Below are 18,712 nucleotides of genomic sequence, written 5' to 3'. Positions count from 1 at the left end.
AATGCAATTTTAATCAACCTGAAACTGTTTGTGACTGTGATGTGAATTCACCAAATAGTTTCAGTCAAAACATTTTTTCTTTTGGGCCTAGGCACCATTCACAAAACAGAATGAGATGGGGAAGAGGTGTCGCCATGACCTCCCTTATACCATTTATCACAGTGGCTAGGGCCCACACTTGGAATGTGGGAGACCAGGGTTCAATTCCCCCTTTTGCCTGTCGTGGAAAAGAGATTTGTTCTTGTGTTTCCAACATTGCAGAAGAGCATCCTAGCCATTGGGTTATGGGATATTCTGGTGTGGGGGATCTCAATCTCATGCTGAATCTGTCCCACTGTGTATAAATAATTTGTCATTGAGTAGGGTCATGAACTTGGGTCTTCCATCTCCCCAGTGAGCATTCTAACCACCAGGCTATAGAATAATTCCTTCTAGCTCAATGGTTATTCAAGTGTTTTATACAAAGTGGAACAGCTTCAACAAGAGAGACTTACAGAGACCCATACAGAATAACTCACCCCAAGTAGTGTATTTTGGTATGATTTCTTAGTTCTTAGCAATGTTACCTTTTAGTTACCACACGCCAGGTGACTTTATCAGCTTCCATTCCAGACAGAAATTGTCATTAACTCAGCTGCTCTTGTTAAACCACTACCCATTAATGTTCCTCTGAGTGCCGTAGGAGCTTCATGTAGATAGTTTAGGAGACAAAGGTTGGGAACAAGAGTTATATTTGCTGAAATGCTTCTAGATTTGATTGGTGCTTCTACCTGTCACACAAGAGTAACAAACCCAAACAATCAGATGCTGAAAATTCTGTTGTCGTGTGAAAGTTACTATGTTTGTAGGCACTTTTGCATAGTCAGCTTATTCAGTTGCTGCCCTCCCTCCCCATACCAGTTACAGAAGTGTCAATTTTTTTCCACCTCCACCGCTCCAAAAATGTGGGACACTGGAACATGTACCTACCAATTTTAGCAGTTGTTCGGCTATAGAATAGCCATGAATTCTTATAGGATTAAATAAATATGGTTGAAACATGGGTGATGAATCCTTGAGCATAGCAGACAATTAATTCATTAAAGTATATTAATACTGGAACAGTTAGGTGACCCAAATATGATTTCAGAGTAGAACTTGTTACACAATTTTAGTTTTTACTTTATTTTCCTTGATATTCATGCCTGAAAGTATTTTTGTTTTGAAGCTTGCACTGTGTATTTTTTTTTTATTCTGCATATTTACACTTCCTCGTTCTAAACTGCACTTTTCCCAACTGCACTCTCAGCACCTCCTACCGTATTGCCCTACGGAAAAAGCTTCATTCTTCTTCCTCTGTGCCAAATTTCTTAAAATTTCTGGCTCCTGTAGATGAAAATAACACCTCTGACTTTAGGAGCGCAAAAAGGTAGGGTTCTGTCTTTAAGCCTGGAGGTAAAACTGTATCATTCAAAGGATTCTTTGTTTTAATTTTGAGAGCACTTTATGCGTTTGTAGAAATTAATAATTTATCATTCACTTGCATGTAATAGATGAAGTAAGCTAAATGAGGATGCCATCAAAGGTCTGGAGGTTACCATGGTTTCTGTTCTATAATGACTATGGATCTGCTGTCCGTTTCTGAACCCAGATGTTGTGATAATACAACTTTAATTCCCACTATCTGACTACTCCTACCCAAAGGGGCATATTCATATTACCAGTTCACCATTAAGAAAATACAGGGTACATCCCACACTACATCAATGTTCTCAGGCTGGAATGAGCCTATTGAAATGGTTCCTGGCCTAGAAAATCAGTTACTACCATTGCTCTTTGAAGTTTATTTTTCCCTGTCAGCGTTCAACACAAATTCCCACAACACTCTCAATCCATGGTAGCTGAAAAGAAAAATAAAGAATGATTTGAGTTCCTAGAAGAGGTAACAGTGGGATTTTTAAATGGACAGATATCATTGTTGTTCATTATTTAATTCTGAATTTTAACAAAACGCTCTTTGTGAAGCCTGTCAATTAGACCAAAGGAATAGAAGGCTGGATTTCTGGGGACTATTTTTAGCTCTGTGACTGATTTTTATTGTGTGACTTGAAGAAAGTCACTTAACCTCTATGTTACTTAGTTTATATATATGAAAAAGGCTTATGATATGCATCTAATTCACAGGGAGTTGAGAGTTTTAACTGATGTTAATAGAGCTCCTTGAGATCCACTAATTAAAGGGATTAGAGAAATGAAAAGTGCTGTTAACAAATAATGTAAAGGTTTGTTAGTGTGTATACGCACTATTTTCACTGTTCTGTATTTACACCTGCTACACATTGTGTATTTAGGTATTATCACAAAATAAATTGTAAAATGTTGACAATAAGTTCATTAAATCTTGGAAAGCAAATTCTGCACAAAGCCATATGCCAATCACTAACTTGAGTGATACATATACCCTTGTGCAGGTCTGCAGCAATGGGGTGAATTTCACCCATTTAACACAGGGAGGCTGACCCAGCATGTGCGGGGGACACAGCCTTCCTTCCTTGATAGCTTTGTTTTTTATGTCCACTGAAACCTAACACTTCAGTGTCATTGGACGACTCTGGTGTCTGTCATAACTTATTCATAAGCCATTCTGTACTCTGTAATTTTAGTGACTATGAGTCTAAACAAAGCCAGCTGGATGTTGGCAATGACACCCCTATAAGGACTCGCCGGCATTCATGGAGACAACAGATATTCCTTCGAGTGGCAACTCCACAGAAAGGATGTGATTCTCCCAGCCGACATGATGGTAAGATCCATATCTGGCTGCACATAAACAGCCCTAAATGACCACTGAAGTACTAATCTCCTGTACCTATGTTTGCTAAGTAGGGTGGTGACAATTTAAACAGCTTGAGGAGAACTACCTGTATTAATTTTTGGTTGCTATTTAATCAGCTGCCAGGTGGCTCATTTCCATTGTCAGTTTCCCACCCTCTTTTGTGTCATAGCATGGCTTACTGAGCTATGGAGCTTTTATTTTTCAACTCTAGGTTATATCTACAATAATATCTGCGACTGTATTACACCAGCTAGCTAAAGAAAAGTGGGGGCAGAGGATGGGGCATACCTTGTTAGACCTATTTCCTTTAATTAATTCTGTGAAAATAATTGTTTTCTCAGTGATGCCTTTTAGTACAGAGTGTGGATCACTATGTATCATCAAAGAAACTACAGTATCTCTATGTATTGGCGTATTGGCCATAGAACTGAGCTCTCAAAGGCAAAATTGACATCTACCTGGTGCAAAGGGATGTAACATTTCTGATTACAGTGGAGTTGCATCTGCTTAAAACTGGTCTGAATTTAGCTCTAACTATGTACCCTCAGTCCATAACATTTGCCTTCTTTAAACCTTCATCTTAAATAGTAATTTCTTATCTCCGTCCTCTTAATTTCTTCCTTTAATTCCTTTAAGGAATCTGAACCGATTGTGGATGGACTTTTAAAAAAAAATAGAGCAGGGGTCAGCAACCACTGGCACGTGGCTCGCCAGAGTAAGCACCCTGGCGGGCCGGGCCAATTTGTTTACTTGCTGGGTCGGCAGGTTTGGTGGACCGCGGCTCGCACTGGCCGCGTTTCGCCGTCCCAGGCCAATGGGGGCGGCAGGAAGCAGTGAGGGATGTGCTGGCCGCGGCTTCCCGCCAGCCCCATTGGCCTGGGACAGTGAACTGTGGCCAGTGGGAGCCTCGATCAGCCGAACCTGCCGACGCAGCAGGTAAACTAACTGGCCCGGGCCGCCAGGGTGCTTACCCTGGCGAGCCGCGTGCCAGAGGTTGCCAGCCCCTGAAATAGAATATGATTGTGGGAAGTGCTGAAAATAAAAAACTCTCTCCCACAGAGTAGCTAGTGAATTTTTGCCTACCTCTAATTAGGTGGTGTTCATTACTGTGAATTTCTTAAACCATTTTTAGAAATCTTATAGGGAGTTTCCATAAGGCACACCAAGAACAATGAAAAGGGAGTCTTGTCCCACAAGGCTTTTATTATTTTGGACTAAAAGTTGAACAAGCAAAAATGAAACTGAAGACCATTGCCCATAGATTTGCTGTATGGTTTTTCTCTAAAGCATCACCCCAAAGCTCACTACTTTCAGTTCCAAGTGCAAAGCACAATTCTTCAACCTGGCCTTATGAAGCACTAGGTTTTTATTACAGAACAAACAAAGACAAATCCTTACACCTTTTTCCCTCCTGGAAAGAGCAGAGGAATGGGAAAGTCACAGTACATGACAGATACTAGTCTTAATTCATTGCTCACAAGTGCTCAGATACCATGGTGAGGGCACAGTATAAGAACCTGAATAGAATAGGGATATAGAGTGCTGCTTAACTTGAGCTATGCAGTGAATCTGCTAAGTTTTACAAGTTTGACGTCCTTGACAGAAATAGTCTTACACGTGATTTCAAAGTTTCTCTTTTTAAAAAAGAAATACCACCTAGATTGCCTGTTCTGGCTCTTCCTCTGGGGCTTGACTGTGCACTGCAGCAGCAAGATACTGTCTTAACAATCTACAGCTGGATAAACATTGTAGCTGCAGAAATAAGGGAAGCTAAGATGTGAGCAGTAAGTATTAATCAGGGGAACTATTTACATGATTTAGTCACTTTTCCCCCTTTTCTGTGTAAATATATGTGGATTTCTTTCTCTTCCCTCATGTATATACCTATTTATAAATAGAAACCAGAGTGTTAAACTCATTCACTATAGCTTACTATTCATTGTTTCTACTTTGAATTTCTTACTAATGTAAGATATTTAACTTTTGTGCATCTCTTACTCCCAAGGGTTTATCATGATGGACAATTAAGACTAGCTTAGTATATGCACAACTGCTCTACTTAATCTTGACTTCTTTTAAAAGAACTTGTTAACTTCAGCAGCAGACAAATTGGTTGAAATATAGTAAAGAATAGAATTATAAGATACAAAGATAAACATGATATGTTGAGAAAGAGTCAACATGGCTTTGGTAAAGGGAAGTCATGCCTCACCAATCTGTTAGAATTCTTTGAGGATGTCAACAAGAATATGGACAAGGGTGATCCAATTGATAGAGTGTACTTGGATTTTCAGAAAGCCTTTGAAAAGGGCAAACACCAAAGGCTCTTACGTAAAGTAAGCAGTACTCCTGGGGGAATTCTGCACCACTGTGCAATGCAGAATTTTGCAGAAATTAATGTTTTTTGCACAGAATTTCCTTTTCCACACAGAAACGGACTGCAGTGCTGCTGGTTGCCACTAGGGGTCAGCTGGGTTTGGGAGGGAGTGGGTTAGTGTCTGGGCTGGGGAGGAGCCGCGGCTGCATTCTGGGAGGGAGGGGAGCTAGGCTGGGGAGGCCACGGCTGGGTTCTGGGAGGGAAGGGATCTGGTGTCTGGGCTGGGGGCGGGCACGGGTAGGCTTGGGGGGGAAGGAGGTTCGGGTGTATCGGCTGCGGGGGGCCCTCTGGGTGGACTCCGGGGGAGGGGTTGTTGGTGGCTGGCCCCCCAGCTGGGCTCTGGGGTGGGGGTGGGTGCAGAGAAACAGGAACTGGGTTGGTCATGGTGTTTCTTTAACACTCTACTCTTGAGGGAATTCTTGTGTGTGTCTGTGTTGTTAGAGACATACTTGCTGACAGGTGTTTTGAAATAGGGTGACCAGACAGCAAATGTGAAAAATCAGGACAGGGGGTGGTGGGTAATAGGAGCCAATATAAGAAAAAGACCCAAAAATTGGGACTGTCCCTATAAAATCGGGACATCTGGTCACCCTAGTTTTGAAATAAATTACCAAAATAATTGAAACTGGTGTGATTATGTAGTATTATTTTGACAAATAAAATTTGCAGAATTTTATAATATAGTGTGCAAAATTTTTAATTTTTTGGTGCAGAATTTTTAATTTTTGGTGAAGAATTCCCCAGGAGTAAAGCAGTTATTGGATAAGAGGGAAGGTCCCCTCATGAATCAGTAATTCGGTACAAGATAGGGAATAAAAATTAGGAGTAATGGACAGTTTTCACAGTGGAGAGAGGTAAATAGTGGTGTCCCCAAAGGATCTGTACTGGCTCCTATGCTGTTCAACATATTCAGAAATCATCTGGAAAAAAGGGTAAACAGCTGGGTGGCAAAGTTGGCAGACAATAACAGATTACTCAAGATAGTTAAGTCCAACACTGACTGCGAAGAGTTACAAAGGGATCTCACAAAACTGGGTGACTGGGCAATGAAATGACAGATGAAATTCAGTGTTGATAAATGCAGAGTAATGCACATTGGAAAACATAATCCCAACTCTACATAAAAAATGAGGGGTATAAATTAGCTTTTACCACTCAAGAAAGAGATCTTGGAGTCCTTGTGGATAGTTCTCTGAAAACATCTGCTCAATGTGCAGCTGCAGTCAAAAAAGTTAACAGAATGTTAGGAACCATCAGGAAAGGGATAGCTAATAAGACAGAAAATATCATAATGCCACTATATAAATGCATAGGACACCCCCATCTTGAATACTATGTGCAGTTCTGGTCACCCCAGCTCTAAAAAAGATATATTAGCATTGGAAAAAGTACAGGGAAGAGCAATAAAAATGATTAAGGGTATTAAACTGCTTCCAAATGAGGAGAGATTAAAAAAGCCTGGGACTCTTCAGTTTAGAAAAGAGACAACTAAGAAGGGGACCCGTTAGAGGTCTATAAAATCATGAATGATATGGAAAAAGTGAATAAGGAAGTGTTATTTATCACTTCGCATAATACAAGAACCAGGGGTCACCCAATGAAATTAATAGGTAGCTGATTTAAAACAAAGAAAAGGAAGTATTTCTCCACACAGCACACAACGCACTGTGGAACTCGTTGCCAGGAGATGTTTTGCGAAGGCCAAAAGTATAACTGGGTTTAAAAAAGAATTAGATAAGTTCATTTGAGGATAGGTCCATCAATGGCTATTAGCCAAGATGGCCAGAGGCACAACCCCATGCTCGGATGTCCCTAAACCTCTGACTGCCAGAAGCTGGGACTGGATGATGGGGTGGATCACTCGATAATTGCCCTGTTCTGTTCATTCCCTCTGAATGGCGCCAGTGACTTGTCAGAAGACAGGATATTGGGCATGATGGACCATTGGTCCAACCCACTATGGCCATTCTTACGTTCTTATATTTTGCACAATTCCTGTCTGGATAGTTTTCATGCAATAATGGGGTAATAAACTTTCATGCTTCAGGCTATAAATTGATTGCAGCAGTTCTGTGACAATGCACTTCGTAGGGGATGTGGCCAACAGAAAGGTAGTGTAGCTGGAATGCTTCTGCACTCTAGGAATAGTTAATTGCCTGAACAGCCTCATAATCTGGGGTAGTGAAAAAGACAAGCTTGCCCAGACCTGAGAATCAGGTCAGTAGAATTTCAAAAGGATGAAACCAACCATCTTCTATAAAAATTACTCTTAAACATGTAGCGTGTAAAAGACGTTTTGCAGCATGAGCTTTCGTGGGTGAATACCCACTTCTTCAGATGCAAGAAGTGGGTATTCACCCACGAAAGCTCATGCTGCAAAACGTCTGTTAGTCTATAAGGTGCCACAGGATTCTTTGCTGCTTCTACAGAACCAGACTAACACGGCTACCCCTCTGAAGCGTGTAAAAGGTGGTTGTCCTTCCTATAGACGTTCTAAATCAGCCTGAAGAACTGAATAGAGCACTTTATACTTGCTGTGTACCAGCCCTATGTTGGTTTTAAAAAATATTATGGAAAAGACCGAGTTCTCTATTAAACTTCATAGGATAAATTGGGTGTGGGTGTAAATGTCACAAACCATGGAACCTTTCAAGCTTTACATTTCTAGATCAAAAAATAAAAATAGGCAGATCTAGATTGGAGTGACACTTATTTGAGTAGTTTTGTACAAGCAAATGACCCAGTGAAAAGCTTGTTAAAATGAATGTTCTGTTGGCTGCTGCTAGATATACTCCCTTGTTAAGTACCTAATAGAATTATAGTAAATAATAATTAACATAAAGTAGGAAGAACTGTTGTTCACAATCACAAGAACAGTCCTGGTGAGTTAGTCTTGTGAAAAATGTGTCCATGAAGCCCTCTTTAATATCCTTTCTTTTTCTGGTCATCCAGTCTGAGCAGGAAGGAACATTGCCATGTGACTATTCCCCAGTCACATGCCAAAAACAGTCTAAGACATAGTTTGTGGACACAGTGTTTGTAAAGTGTTAGAACAGTTTAAAAAAACAAATTAATACAAAAACAAATGTTTGTTTATGGATAAGAGAGCAAAATATGTTGAATAAATATACTGTGAATAGCTGTAGTTGTATGAACACTAGGTGGTGGTGTTTCTCGTGCTAGAACTGTTGAGAATTCATATTAAATTTGTATGCTACTGTTTTGTTTTCTCTGTCTTTCTGGTGTTGTGTTCCTAGTGGAAAATGTAGTTTCTGATCTTAGTCCTTTTATGCATTATGACTTGCTACAGTATTTCTTCTGAGAGCAGAATAATCTGGCTCTTCATTAAATTCTAATCTTTTGTCTGTTTCTAGGGAATGACTAAATCCTCAAAAGAAACATCACAAACAATCCTTTGAAAATGTTCAAAAACGTTTAGAATTCCTGGATTTGTAAGTTATGCTTCTCTGAGCCCCAACTTGCAGTCAGATTCACACAGACTGTCCTTGCACCTGTATGGAGCCTCACTGATTGTGCTCAGAAACTTTAAGTGCAAGGGTCTGCTCCTCTGGATCTAATTGCAGGTGTGGGGGCCTTAATTTGCTAGTTAGCCCTCTTTCTTAAATGGCTGAAAAGATTAAATCCTGGTGCTGTGGTATATTTTCCTAGTTTTATTGCCAGTTTCAATTCTTGATTTAGTACATAATTTTTCAGAATTTATCATAATGGCTACATATCAAACACTACATCAAAAATTCTTAGTAGAGATTAACATAAAAATAAAATATCAAGTTTAAATAGACGTGTATATAATCTCCTGGAATAAATGATGGGGAAACAATCCATTTTTTCTACTGAAAGTGTCTTGCTGGCAGCTGTGAGTGGTGTTTTAGTAATGGAGGGTTAATAAGGTTTTTATGACAGCTCTGTCAGTTTCAGATTCGAGAATGAGTGGTGATCTGTTTTGGGATGGGCATTATAGTGGGATATCATATAAGAATCAAACCATAATTTCGGAGAATGAGAAATTCAGTACTGCTTAGCAGTACTCAGAATTTCAGAGAAGGCTTTCAGATGAAACAAAGAGACTACTTTTCCAAAGTAATTATACCACACTTGGAAATCTGACTCCCTGCGTGTAAGAATTACTTCAATTTTTTTTAAAAATTAAAAAAAAAAGCATATTAGAAATAAAATCTTTTCATCAGGTTTCCAACTCTGACAAACTAGTGGTGCTTGAGATAGACTATATTATAGCATTAATGTTACAGCATATTGGTGAACAGTAGGTCCTAAAAAATACTTCTGCTTTGTAGTGTTAGAAAAGTCTCGGAGGAATCCTGTTCTCCAAGCTTGCCAGTTTATTTGGTAAGTGGATAAACAAAGACTATTTCAGTTTTATCATTATTGCAAATAAACCTAAAACATTAGCAACTATTTGTAAAAATACTCATAAATTCATTTAGCAACAGTGCATAATGGCAAATACTTTAAGGATTGTATTTTATTTCTCTATTTGATGCACATAACTCAGAAAATGTATACAATTTGAGTCAGTGAATTATTTACTTGAAACTTTCTTCCACCACTGTTTTAACAACCCTTGTTTTCCTGCAGAGAGAACTATTATAGTTTGTTTCTTTTTTTACAATATTTAGAAATCCTAGTTTAAATATGTAGTATGAGGTTTTACTATTACCTAACTATAAGAAATCTTATCTTCTTATGTTTTGTAGCTTTATTTACCACAAAACCTTCCTCAAAGAAAATTTCTTCTCTACCTTAGTCTTACTCAAAATCTGTTTTGGGATATATCTATGCTTAAAATACTACAGCAGCACATCTGCTCAACTGCAGCGCTTCAGTTTAGATGCTACCTACACTGACAGGAGCGATTCTCCTATCAGCATAGGTAGTCCATCTCCCCAAGAGGTGGTAGCTAGGTCAGTGGAAGAATTCTTCCATCCGCATAGCACTGTCTATATGGGGACTTAGTTTGGCTTAACTAGGCCACTCAAGGGTATGGATTTTTCACAACTGTGAGCAATGTGGTTATACTGATCTAATTTTCTAGTGTAGACCAGGTCTTAGAGTGCTACAGCTGGGCCCATGGGGAAGAAACTTCTAAGCACGCCTCCTGCAGACACACCCTCTGCTGGTGCCTTAAACTTGATGGGTCCAATTCATTAGCATACTTTGAAATGTACCTCCTCTTTTGGAGCCCATGTAGTGTATTGTCTTTTCAAAGGAGACAGATCTTTTTGAAATAGCTTTAGTTTCGAAACTCAGGGTATGGCTACACTTACAAATCTGCAGCGCTGGTAGTTGCAGCGCTGGTCGTCCAGCTGTGCAGGGCCAGCGCTGGTGTGTGGCCACGCTCACAGCTACCAGCGCTGCAGTGTGGCCACATTTGCAGCATTTGCAGCGCTGTTGGGAGTGATGAATTATGGGCAGCTATCCCAGCATTCAAGTGGCAGCAACGTGCTTTTCAAAAGAGGGGGGGTGTGGGGCAGTGTGACAGGGACCGGGGAGGGGGGAAAGAGAGAGTGGATTTTTGGAACTGACACTGTGCAAAATCAGAAAATTTTCCCACCCCCTTACTGTTAACTGCAAACAGCCTGCATCCAACATACTCTCTTTCCCCCCCTCTGCCCCCTCCCCCCGTTTCTCTCAAGCAAAACGCAAACACTCAACCCCTGTGAATCACGCAGGGAGGAGGATCTCATTTGATTGTTCACAGATTGATCACAGCAAACAGGAGCTGATAAGCAGCTCCGGTAGAGCAGCTCCGGTAGCAACGGAGCTCCGGAGGTTCACAACAAAACAAAGAGAGGCTGCATAACAAAACAAAGGGAGTAATTTAGTTAAAAGCATTCTGGGATACACCCTTATACCCTGGAGGCCAATCACAGCGCTGGTGTGTGGCCACACTTGATGACCAGTGCTGCAGCACCAGCGCTGCAATCCTTATTCCCCATGCTGAGTGAGGTGTACGGCCAGCGCTGCAGCCAGGGAGTTGCAGCGCTGGAAGTGCCCTGCAGGTGTGGCCACTTACTAATTGCAGCGCTGGAAAGCCTCCACCAGCGCTGCAACTTGCAAGTGTAGCCATACCCTCAGAATAGTTAAGCTGAGAGCTGACATTGGAACAAAAGAGTTCAGAGTCTGAAATATCTATTCTCACAAAAAGTTTGAGAGACAAGGTGGGTGAGGTAATATCTTTTATTGGACCAACTTCTGTTGCTGACAGAGAGACGCTTTTGAGCTTATAGAGAGCTCTTCTTTGGTTTTCTTCCCTTCAGACACATAGCTTTCATGTGCCCACATTGACCTGCTGGGCAGGATTATGGGTGTAGACTTTGCCACTTGTAATCCACTGGGATCTGACAGCTGGTGTGCCCATTGAAATGCCTGGGTTTTAATTTGTGAAGTCTTAATAACATAAGCAAATGAGGTGGATTTTATAAGCAGAATATAGTATTGCTTTGGCAGAATATAGCAAGTTCTTGGCTAGAAAACAAACAAAAAACCAAAACAGTTATCTTAAAATAGACAGATTTTCAAAAGCTCCTCATTTAGCTATTCAGTTATCTTCCTCCCCCGCCCTTAGAGCAGAGTATGAGACTAAGGGTACGTCTACACTACAAGACTATTTCGAATCAACTTAATTCGAATTTGTGGAATCGACCTTATGAAGTCGAAGTTGTGTATCCACACTAAATACACTAGTTCGACTGTGTGAGTCCACAGTAACGGGGCCAGTGTCGACTTTGGAAGCGGTGCACTGTGGGAAGCTATCCCACAGTTCCCGCACTCCCCGCTGCCCATTGGAATCCTGGGATTTCCCCCCAATGCATGCTGGGGGGACAAATGTGTCGAGGGTGGTTTTGGGTAACTGTCATCATTGAACCGTCACTCCCGCCCTCTCTCCTTGAAAGCGCCGGCGGGAAATCTGTTCGCGCCCTTCTCTGGTCGGTTACAGCTCGGACGCCACAGCACTGCGAGCATGGAGCCCGCTGCGATCATCGCTGCACTTATGGCCGTTGTCAACTCCTCGCACCTTATCGTCCACCTCTTCCACAGTCAGCTGCTGAGAAATCGGGCGAGGAGGCTCCGTCAGCGCGGTGAGGACAGGAAGTCACAGAGTGGCGCAGACCTCTCACAAAGCAGGGTACGCCACGCAGTGGAGATCATGGTGGCAATGGGTCAAGTTCATGGTGTGGAATGGCGATTCTGGGCCCGGGAAACAAGCACGGACTGGTGGGACCGCATAGTGCTGCAGGTCTGGGATGAATCACAGTGGCTGCGGAATTTCAGGATGCGTAAGGGCACTTTCCTTGAACTCTGTGACTTGCTGTCCCCTGCTCTGAAGCGCCAGGACACCCGGATGCGAGCAGCCCTGACTGTGCAGAAGCGAGTGGCCATAGCCCTCTGGAAACTTGCAACGCCAGACAGCTACCGGTCAGTAGCGAACCACTTTGGTGTGGGCAAATCTACCGTAGGGCTTGCTGTGATTCAAGTAGCCCACGCAATCGTTGAGCAACTGTTCTCAAAGGTAGTGACCCTGGGAAACGTCCAGGTCGTCATAGATGGCTTCAGCGCGATGGGATTCCCAAACTGCGGTGGGGCTATAGGTGGCACTCACATCCCTATCCTGGGACCAGCCCACCAGGCCAGCGAGTACATTAACCGAAAGGGCTACTTTTCTATGGTGCTGCAAGCACTGGTGGACCATAGGGGACGTTTTACCAACATCTACGTGGAGTGGCCGGGCAAGGTTCATGACGCGCGTGTGTTCAGGAACTCTGGTCTGTTTAAACGCCTCCAGGCAGGTAGTTTCTTCCCGGACCACAAAATAACGGTTGGGGATGTGCAGATGCCTACAGTGATCCTCGGGGACCCAGCCTACCCGCTAATGCCCTGGCTCATGAAGCCCTATACAGGCGCCTTGGACAGTGAGAAGGAACTCTTCAACTACCGGCTGAGCAAGTGCAGAATGGTGGTGGAGTGTGCTTTCGGATGTCTCAAGGGGAGATGGCGGAGCTTACTGACTCGCTCGGACCTCAGCGAAAAAAATACCCCCGTTGTTATTGCTGCTTGCTGTGTGCTCCACAATCTCTGTGAGAGCAAGGGGGAGACCTTTATGGCTGGATGGGAGGTTGAGGCCAATCGCCTGGCTGCTGATTACGCTCAGCCAGACAGCCGTGCCGATAGAAGATCCCAGCGGGAAGCGCTGTGCATCCGGGAGGCTTTGAAAGATAGGTTCCTCAGCGACCAGGGTAACCTATGACTGTCCAGTTGATTTACAGAGAAGCTGAACCTGAGCCTGTTTCAGTGACTGTTGACTTCGATCTGCGGTTACATACCCCGTTCTCCAGGTTTCCCCCCTTCCAACACACGTTTTAAAATAACTTTAATGGAACACTGATTATTAATAAAGTTTTCTTTAATTATGAATTCCTGTTCAAGGGTTGAAACATGGACGTGGACTGTGGTGGGTACGGTGTGCACTGATGTCCAGACCGCTTCTACACTAGAGGAATGACAGGCTCCTGCTCCTACAGCGGTCTCTGGGGGGAGGACGGTTGCAGGTGGGTGTGCAGGAAGGGGTGGGTTTGCAGGAAGGGGTGAGGGGTGCCATCTTTGGGACGGAGTTTGGATGCAGGCTCTGGGCTGGGGGTTGGGGCGTAGGAAGGGGTGAGGGGTGTGTGGGAAGGGTGAGTATGTGTCCGTGGATGAGGGCTCTTGCTGGGGCTCAGGGCATCGGAGAGGCTCGTGGCTAGGGGGGAAGGGCATGGTAAGGGCAGCCTGCCTTGCCATTTGTGGATGTCAGGCGCTAGGCCCCTGGGGCAGCATACACCTCACAGACTGACCCGGGGCAGCATTCACCTCCCAGAATGACCCTAGTGCCTAGTGACTGCAGTCTGTGTGTGTCCTGCTGTTGATCCTGCCCCCAAGTCTGTACCCTGGTAATGGAGGCTGTCCTATGCAATTAAAAAACCCCTCCCCCCCCTTCACACAAAGTCTTCTGACAAGGAAAACGTGACGGAAACAGTGAATAACAACAAACTACTTTTAATACTCAACTACACAGTGGGGGGATGAAACTTGGATTTGGGACTGGGTGATCCAGGAAGGGAAGCACTTCTCACACTTTTAAGGGAATGAGAGCTGTTTGGTACATGAGCGCTCTGCTGGGGTGCAGTGACAGTTTTCACGGCCCCTAGCGCCCCTCCTTCTTGTGATTTTTGGTGAGGGGGGGACAGGACTTTGTGGCGGGGGAAGGCAGTTGCAGATACAGTTCAGGGGGGCTCTCTGCTCCTGCCTGCGGTCCTGCAGAACATCTACAAGGCGCCGGAGCGTGTCCGTTTGCTCCCTCATTAGCCCAAGCAGCGTTTGAGTCGCCTGCTGGTCTTCCTGCCGCCACCTGTCCTCCCGTTCGCTGTGTGAGCGCTGGTGCTGACATAGGGTCTCCCTCCACTGTCTCTGCTGGGCCGCCTCGGCTCTGGAGCAGGCCATCAGTTCCGAGAACATGTCGTCCCTAGTCTTTTTCTTTCGCCGCCTAATCTGCGCCAGCCTCTGTGAGGGGGATGCCGGGGCAGTTCGTGAAAGAGCCGCAGCTGTGTGATGGGAAAAAGGAAGTGATTTCCTTGAAAAGATACATGTTTGCGAACACTGAACACAGTCTAGTCAGTTTCTGTGAACAAGACCATACAGGGCACCTAGTCTCACGAGCTCTCAGGACAAGTTCGAGATTTCGGAATACGCTTTCATTGGCTGCGGTCTTGCACAGGAGATCGGACAAGCGGGGCGGTACAGCTGAATCCGTGTAGCAGCCAGGCCTGGTAAGCACTACACTATAGGCTGCTTAACAGTTAATGGATAGCTGTGCCCTCCCGCTGAAGGCAATCTGTAAAGCATAAAGTCTAACCCTGTTCCAGCCCCTCGCGGCTGTGCACGGGAAAGATCACTGTATGCTTTTCCTCTGTGGCCTCCAACACGTGGCTGTTAAGCGAAGGTCATTGCTATGCAAAGTAAAAGTCAAGCATTCACAATAGTAACAGTACACTAATTGCCCTAATTAGATGCAGCAGTCGCCGAACGAGATTAGCCTGAGGCGGGTCACTCGGGGAGAGAGAGAGAGAGAGAGAGAGAGAGAGGATGCTGCTCGAATCCCTGCACAGACCAGGACCGTATGCTGCAATGCTGGTGGAGGCAATGATTCCGCTGTACATTAGGATGGCCTGGCGCGGAAGAGTGTGCTTCCACGGAGCACCAAATAAGGCACCTCTCCCCAGGAACCTCCTGCGGAGACTTTTCGAGCTGCTCTCCGAGAGCTTCGTGGAACTGTCCCAGGAGGATTTCTGTTCCATCCCTATCTGTGTGGACCTTCTCTTTATATAGTTTTTTAAGCAAAAGGTTTTATATAGTTTTTACATATTTTTTTATTCCTGTTTTTTAAAAAATAAATGTTTCCATGTTTATAGCACTTACCGACTGATCCTTCCCCTGATTCTGAGTCCGGGTTAACGGCTGGGGAGGGTTGGTAGGGGATCTCTGTGAGGTTGATGAAGAGATCCTGGCTGTTGGGGAAAGCGGTATTGTAAGCGCTGTCGCCTGCGTCGTCCTCCACAAACCCTTCCTCATCTTCCCCATCGGCGAACATCGCCGAGGAACTGCCCGTCGACACTATCCCATACTCAGAGTCCACGGTCACTGGTGGGGCAGTGGTGGCAGACCCACCTAGAATGGCATGCAGTGCCTCGTAGAAGCGGCAGGTCTGGGGCTGTGCTCCGGAGCGTCCGTTTGCCGCTCTGACTTTTCGGTAGCCTTGTCTCAGGTCCTTGATTTTCACGCGGCGCTGCGTTGTATCCCGGCTGTATCCTCTGTCTCTCATGGCTTTGGAGACCTTCTCGTAGGTCTTTGCATTCCGTTTGTTGGAGCGCAGCTCCGAAAGCACAGACTCATCGCCCCACACAGCGATCAGATCCAGGACTTCACGGTCTGTCCATGCTGGGGACCTCTTTCTATTCTGGGATTGCATGGATTCCTCTGCTGGAGAGCTCTGCATCGTTGCAGGTGCTGCTGAGCTCACCCCGATGTCCAACCAGGACATGAGATTCAAAGTGCCCAGACAGGAAAAGGAATTCAAATTTTCCCGGGTCGTTTCCTGTGTGGCTGGTCAGAGAATCCAAGCTTGGACTGCTGTCCAGAGCGTCAACAGAGTGGTGCACTGTGGGATAGCTCCCGGAGCTAGTAAGTTCGATTTGCATCCACACCTAGCCTAATTCGACATAGCCATGTCGAATTTAGCGCTACTCCCCTCGTCGGGGTGGAGTACCGAATTCGAACTAAAGAGCCCTCTAGGTCGAACTAAATGGCTTCCTGGTGTGGACGGGTGCACGGTTAATTCGAATTAACGCTGCTAAATTCGAATTAAAGTCCTAGTGTAGACCAGGCCTAAAGGAATTTGTTACTTTAATGTGGTTCCAGTTTTTGACTCTCCTGGAAGCAAAAGGACTCTGACTATTTTAGCTATATGTGCTTTATAGCGTTTGTTGAAGGCTTTAAAACTCCAGACATGTATGTAAAATAATGCAAAATGCTGTACTTGTACATCTACAATTATAGCAGTAGATGCAGTTTCTCTTTGATTTTGTATTACTAGCTGAATAGCATGCAGCATTGCCTCATGTTGTGATCATGTAGGAAATAAACTGTTGAAATACATGCATGCAAACGTTTGGGAAGGCTTAAGGTTATTGTGAAATCCACTTCTTTGTGGAATTTAAAATGAGAGGTTGCAAAGAGTTTCCTATTTAAAAAAAATTAATTATTTTAAAGTGAGAAAAATGCAATAAGAGAAAGTATGAATATTCTAGTGCACAAAAGAGAAAACTCCTCGGAAATTGTCCTCTCCGAGTTCAGACCAAGGCATATCTTGCTTAGTTATAAACTCTGAAAAGGTCACATGTTCACAGGGATATGGCTGTAAGATAGCAATTCTTTTTTTCTGGTTTTGTATTCATGGACACCCCGGAGGGCAAGTTTGATAGGAGCAAGAATCAAACCCAGCTCTTCCACATATCTCTGTACAACACTATCCTTAGGCCTCCAGGCAAAACGTCTGATTATAGAGCCATGTAGCAATTCTGTAGACTGTAACAGGCTTACCAATGTAACACTTAACAGTCTAAGTTAAATTTCCCCCCCGTAATATTCTTTAAAACAAATAACAACAGAATCCTCTTTTCTACCTAAAATGTTGTGGTCTCTAATTGGATACAAATTTTATTCTGGATATTTGAGCTTAATTGAACTATGTGCTTCTGAGAGAATATTTTTTGAAAATAGGCTTTTTGGTAAAGTCATATTTTAAAAATGAGATTTTGTGACCAAGAAACTACTGGCGAATACAACAAAACTGTTCTCATTGATAACTAGTATAGGGAACTCATTTTATTTTTTGAAAAAAGGTTGAAGGCAACATTTTAGTGACTTGTTATGAAAGTATGAAACTCTGTGAGGTCCCAGCGATGTTTTCTATTTCTGTCTCTTCTCTTGAAGCTTATAAAGTCCAGTAGCATAGATTGCACATTCTGTTACTCTAACAGATAAATATTGTTTGACTTCATTTGTATCACATTCAGTCACCAGTTTCCTTAGATTTTTCTCATGTGCTCTGTGACAATACTGTACTGTAGTGCCTTCTTTGTAATATTTTTTGGCTTATTGTTTTGTGTCTCTCATCCTTGCGCATGAGTTTGTTTAGTCTTCTCAGGGCAGGAGCTTGTTAATGCATATAATGAATTAACTCCACCCACATTAAGCTCAAGGGATTGGTCTGGATATAGGAGGGTGGAGCTGCTGCACAGATTCCATTCCAGCCTATAGGCAGACAATTGTGCAGGGGGTGTAGTCTATTGGATAAGAGTAAACACTGATAATTTGGTCTGCTCCCAGCATGTCCTTTCACAAGCAGTAGGATATGTGACCAGCACAGAAATCCTTTCCATGACAAGTATGAAGTGCACCAGTACTTTTGCACTTCAATGCCATCCCCAGCTCACACCTGTGCAGGGCAATTAGTAATGAAAAGAGGGCCTTCTGCCAGCCCACCACACCACATGAATCTCTCCAGGTATGCTTAATTGGCGATCACAGGCTAGTGACGTAGAAGTATGATTATGAGAGCTAGTGGGTGGGGGGGGGAAGGGGGTCAAAACTCTTTTTTAATGAAAAATGAATCAGTTTTGGGCAACTTAGAAATTCTCATGAAAATGTCCACCTTTGTTGAAAAACTGAAAATTTTCATGGAAATTTTCTATGGAACTAAGAGAAATTCAATGGAAAATGTAGACAACAATATTATTTTTTATGTAAAACAAAATACAGTTTTTGGACCAGATGTAATCATTATAAAGCTAAAGTTCCTACCTCTGAATATAGAATCATAGGACCGGATGGGACCTCGAGAGGTCATCTAGTCCAGTCCCCTATATTCATGGCAGAACTAAGTATTA

At 43.6% G+C, this 18,712-nt stretch overlaps 1 protein-coding gene across 6 annotated transcripts in view; it reads left to right on the top strand.

The window, feature by feature from the left end:
* Window positions 1–18,712, top strand: part of TBC1D1 (TBC1 domain family member 1) — a 192,101-nt gene that overhangs the window by 114,698 nt on the left and 58,691 nt on the right. For 5 of the 6 annotated variants that reach the window (XM_045018773.1, XM_045018778.1, XM_045018775.1 and 2 more), the window contains 2 exons: window positions 1,289–1,408; window positions 2,643–2,782. In XM_045018773.1, the coding sequence (XP_044874708.1) occupies window positions 1,289–1,408; window positions 2,643–2,782 (260 nt within the window). The remainder of the gene's footprint in view (window positions 1–1,288; window positions 1,409–2,642; window positions 2,783–18,712) is intronic. The other variant, XM_045018774.1, reaches the window with a different exon arrangement.

This window comes from Mauremys mutica, chromosome 5, assembly GCF_020497125.1.
Source record: "Mauremys mutica isolate MM-2020 ecotype Southern chromosome 5, ASM2049712v1, whole genome shotgun sequence".
Taxonomy (NCBI): domain Eukaryota; kingdom Metazoa; phylum Chordata; order Testudines; family Geoemydidae; genus Mauremys; species Mauremys mutica.
The sequence above is the reverse complement of the archived record's forward strand: the minus strand, read 5'-3'. Positions and strand labels throughout refer to the sequence as shown.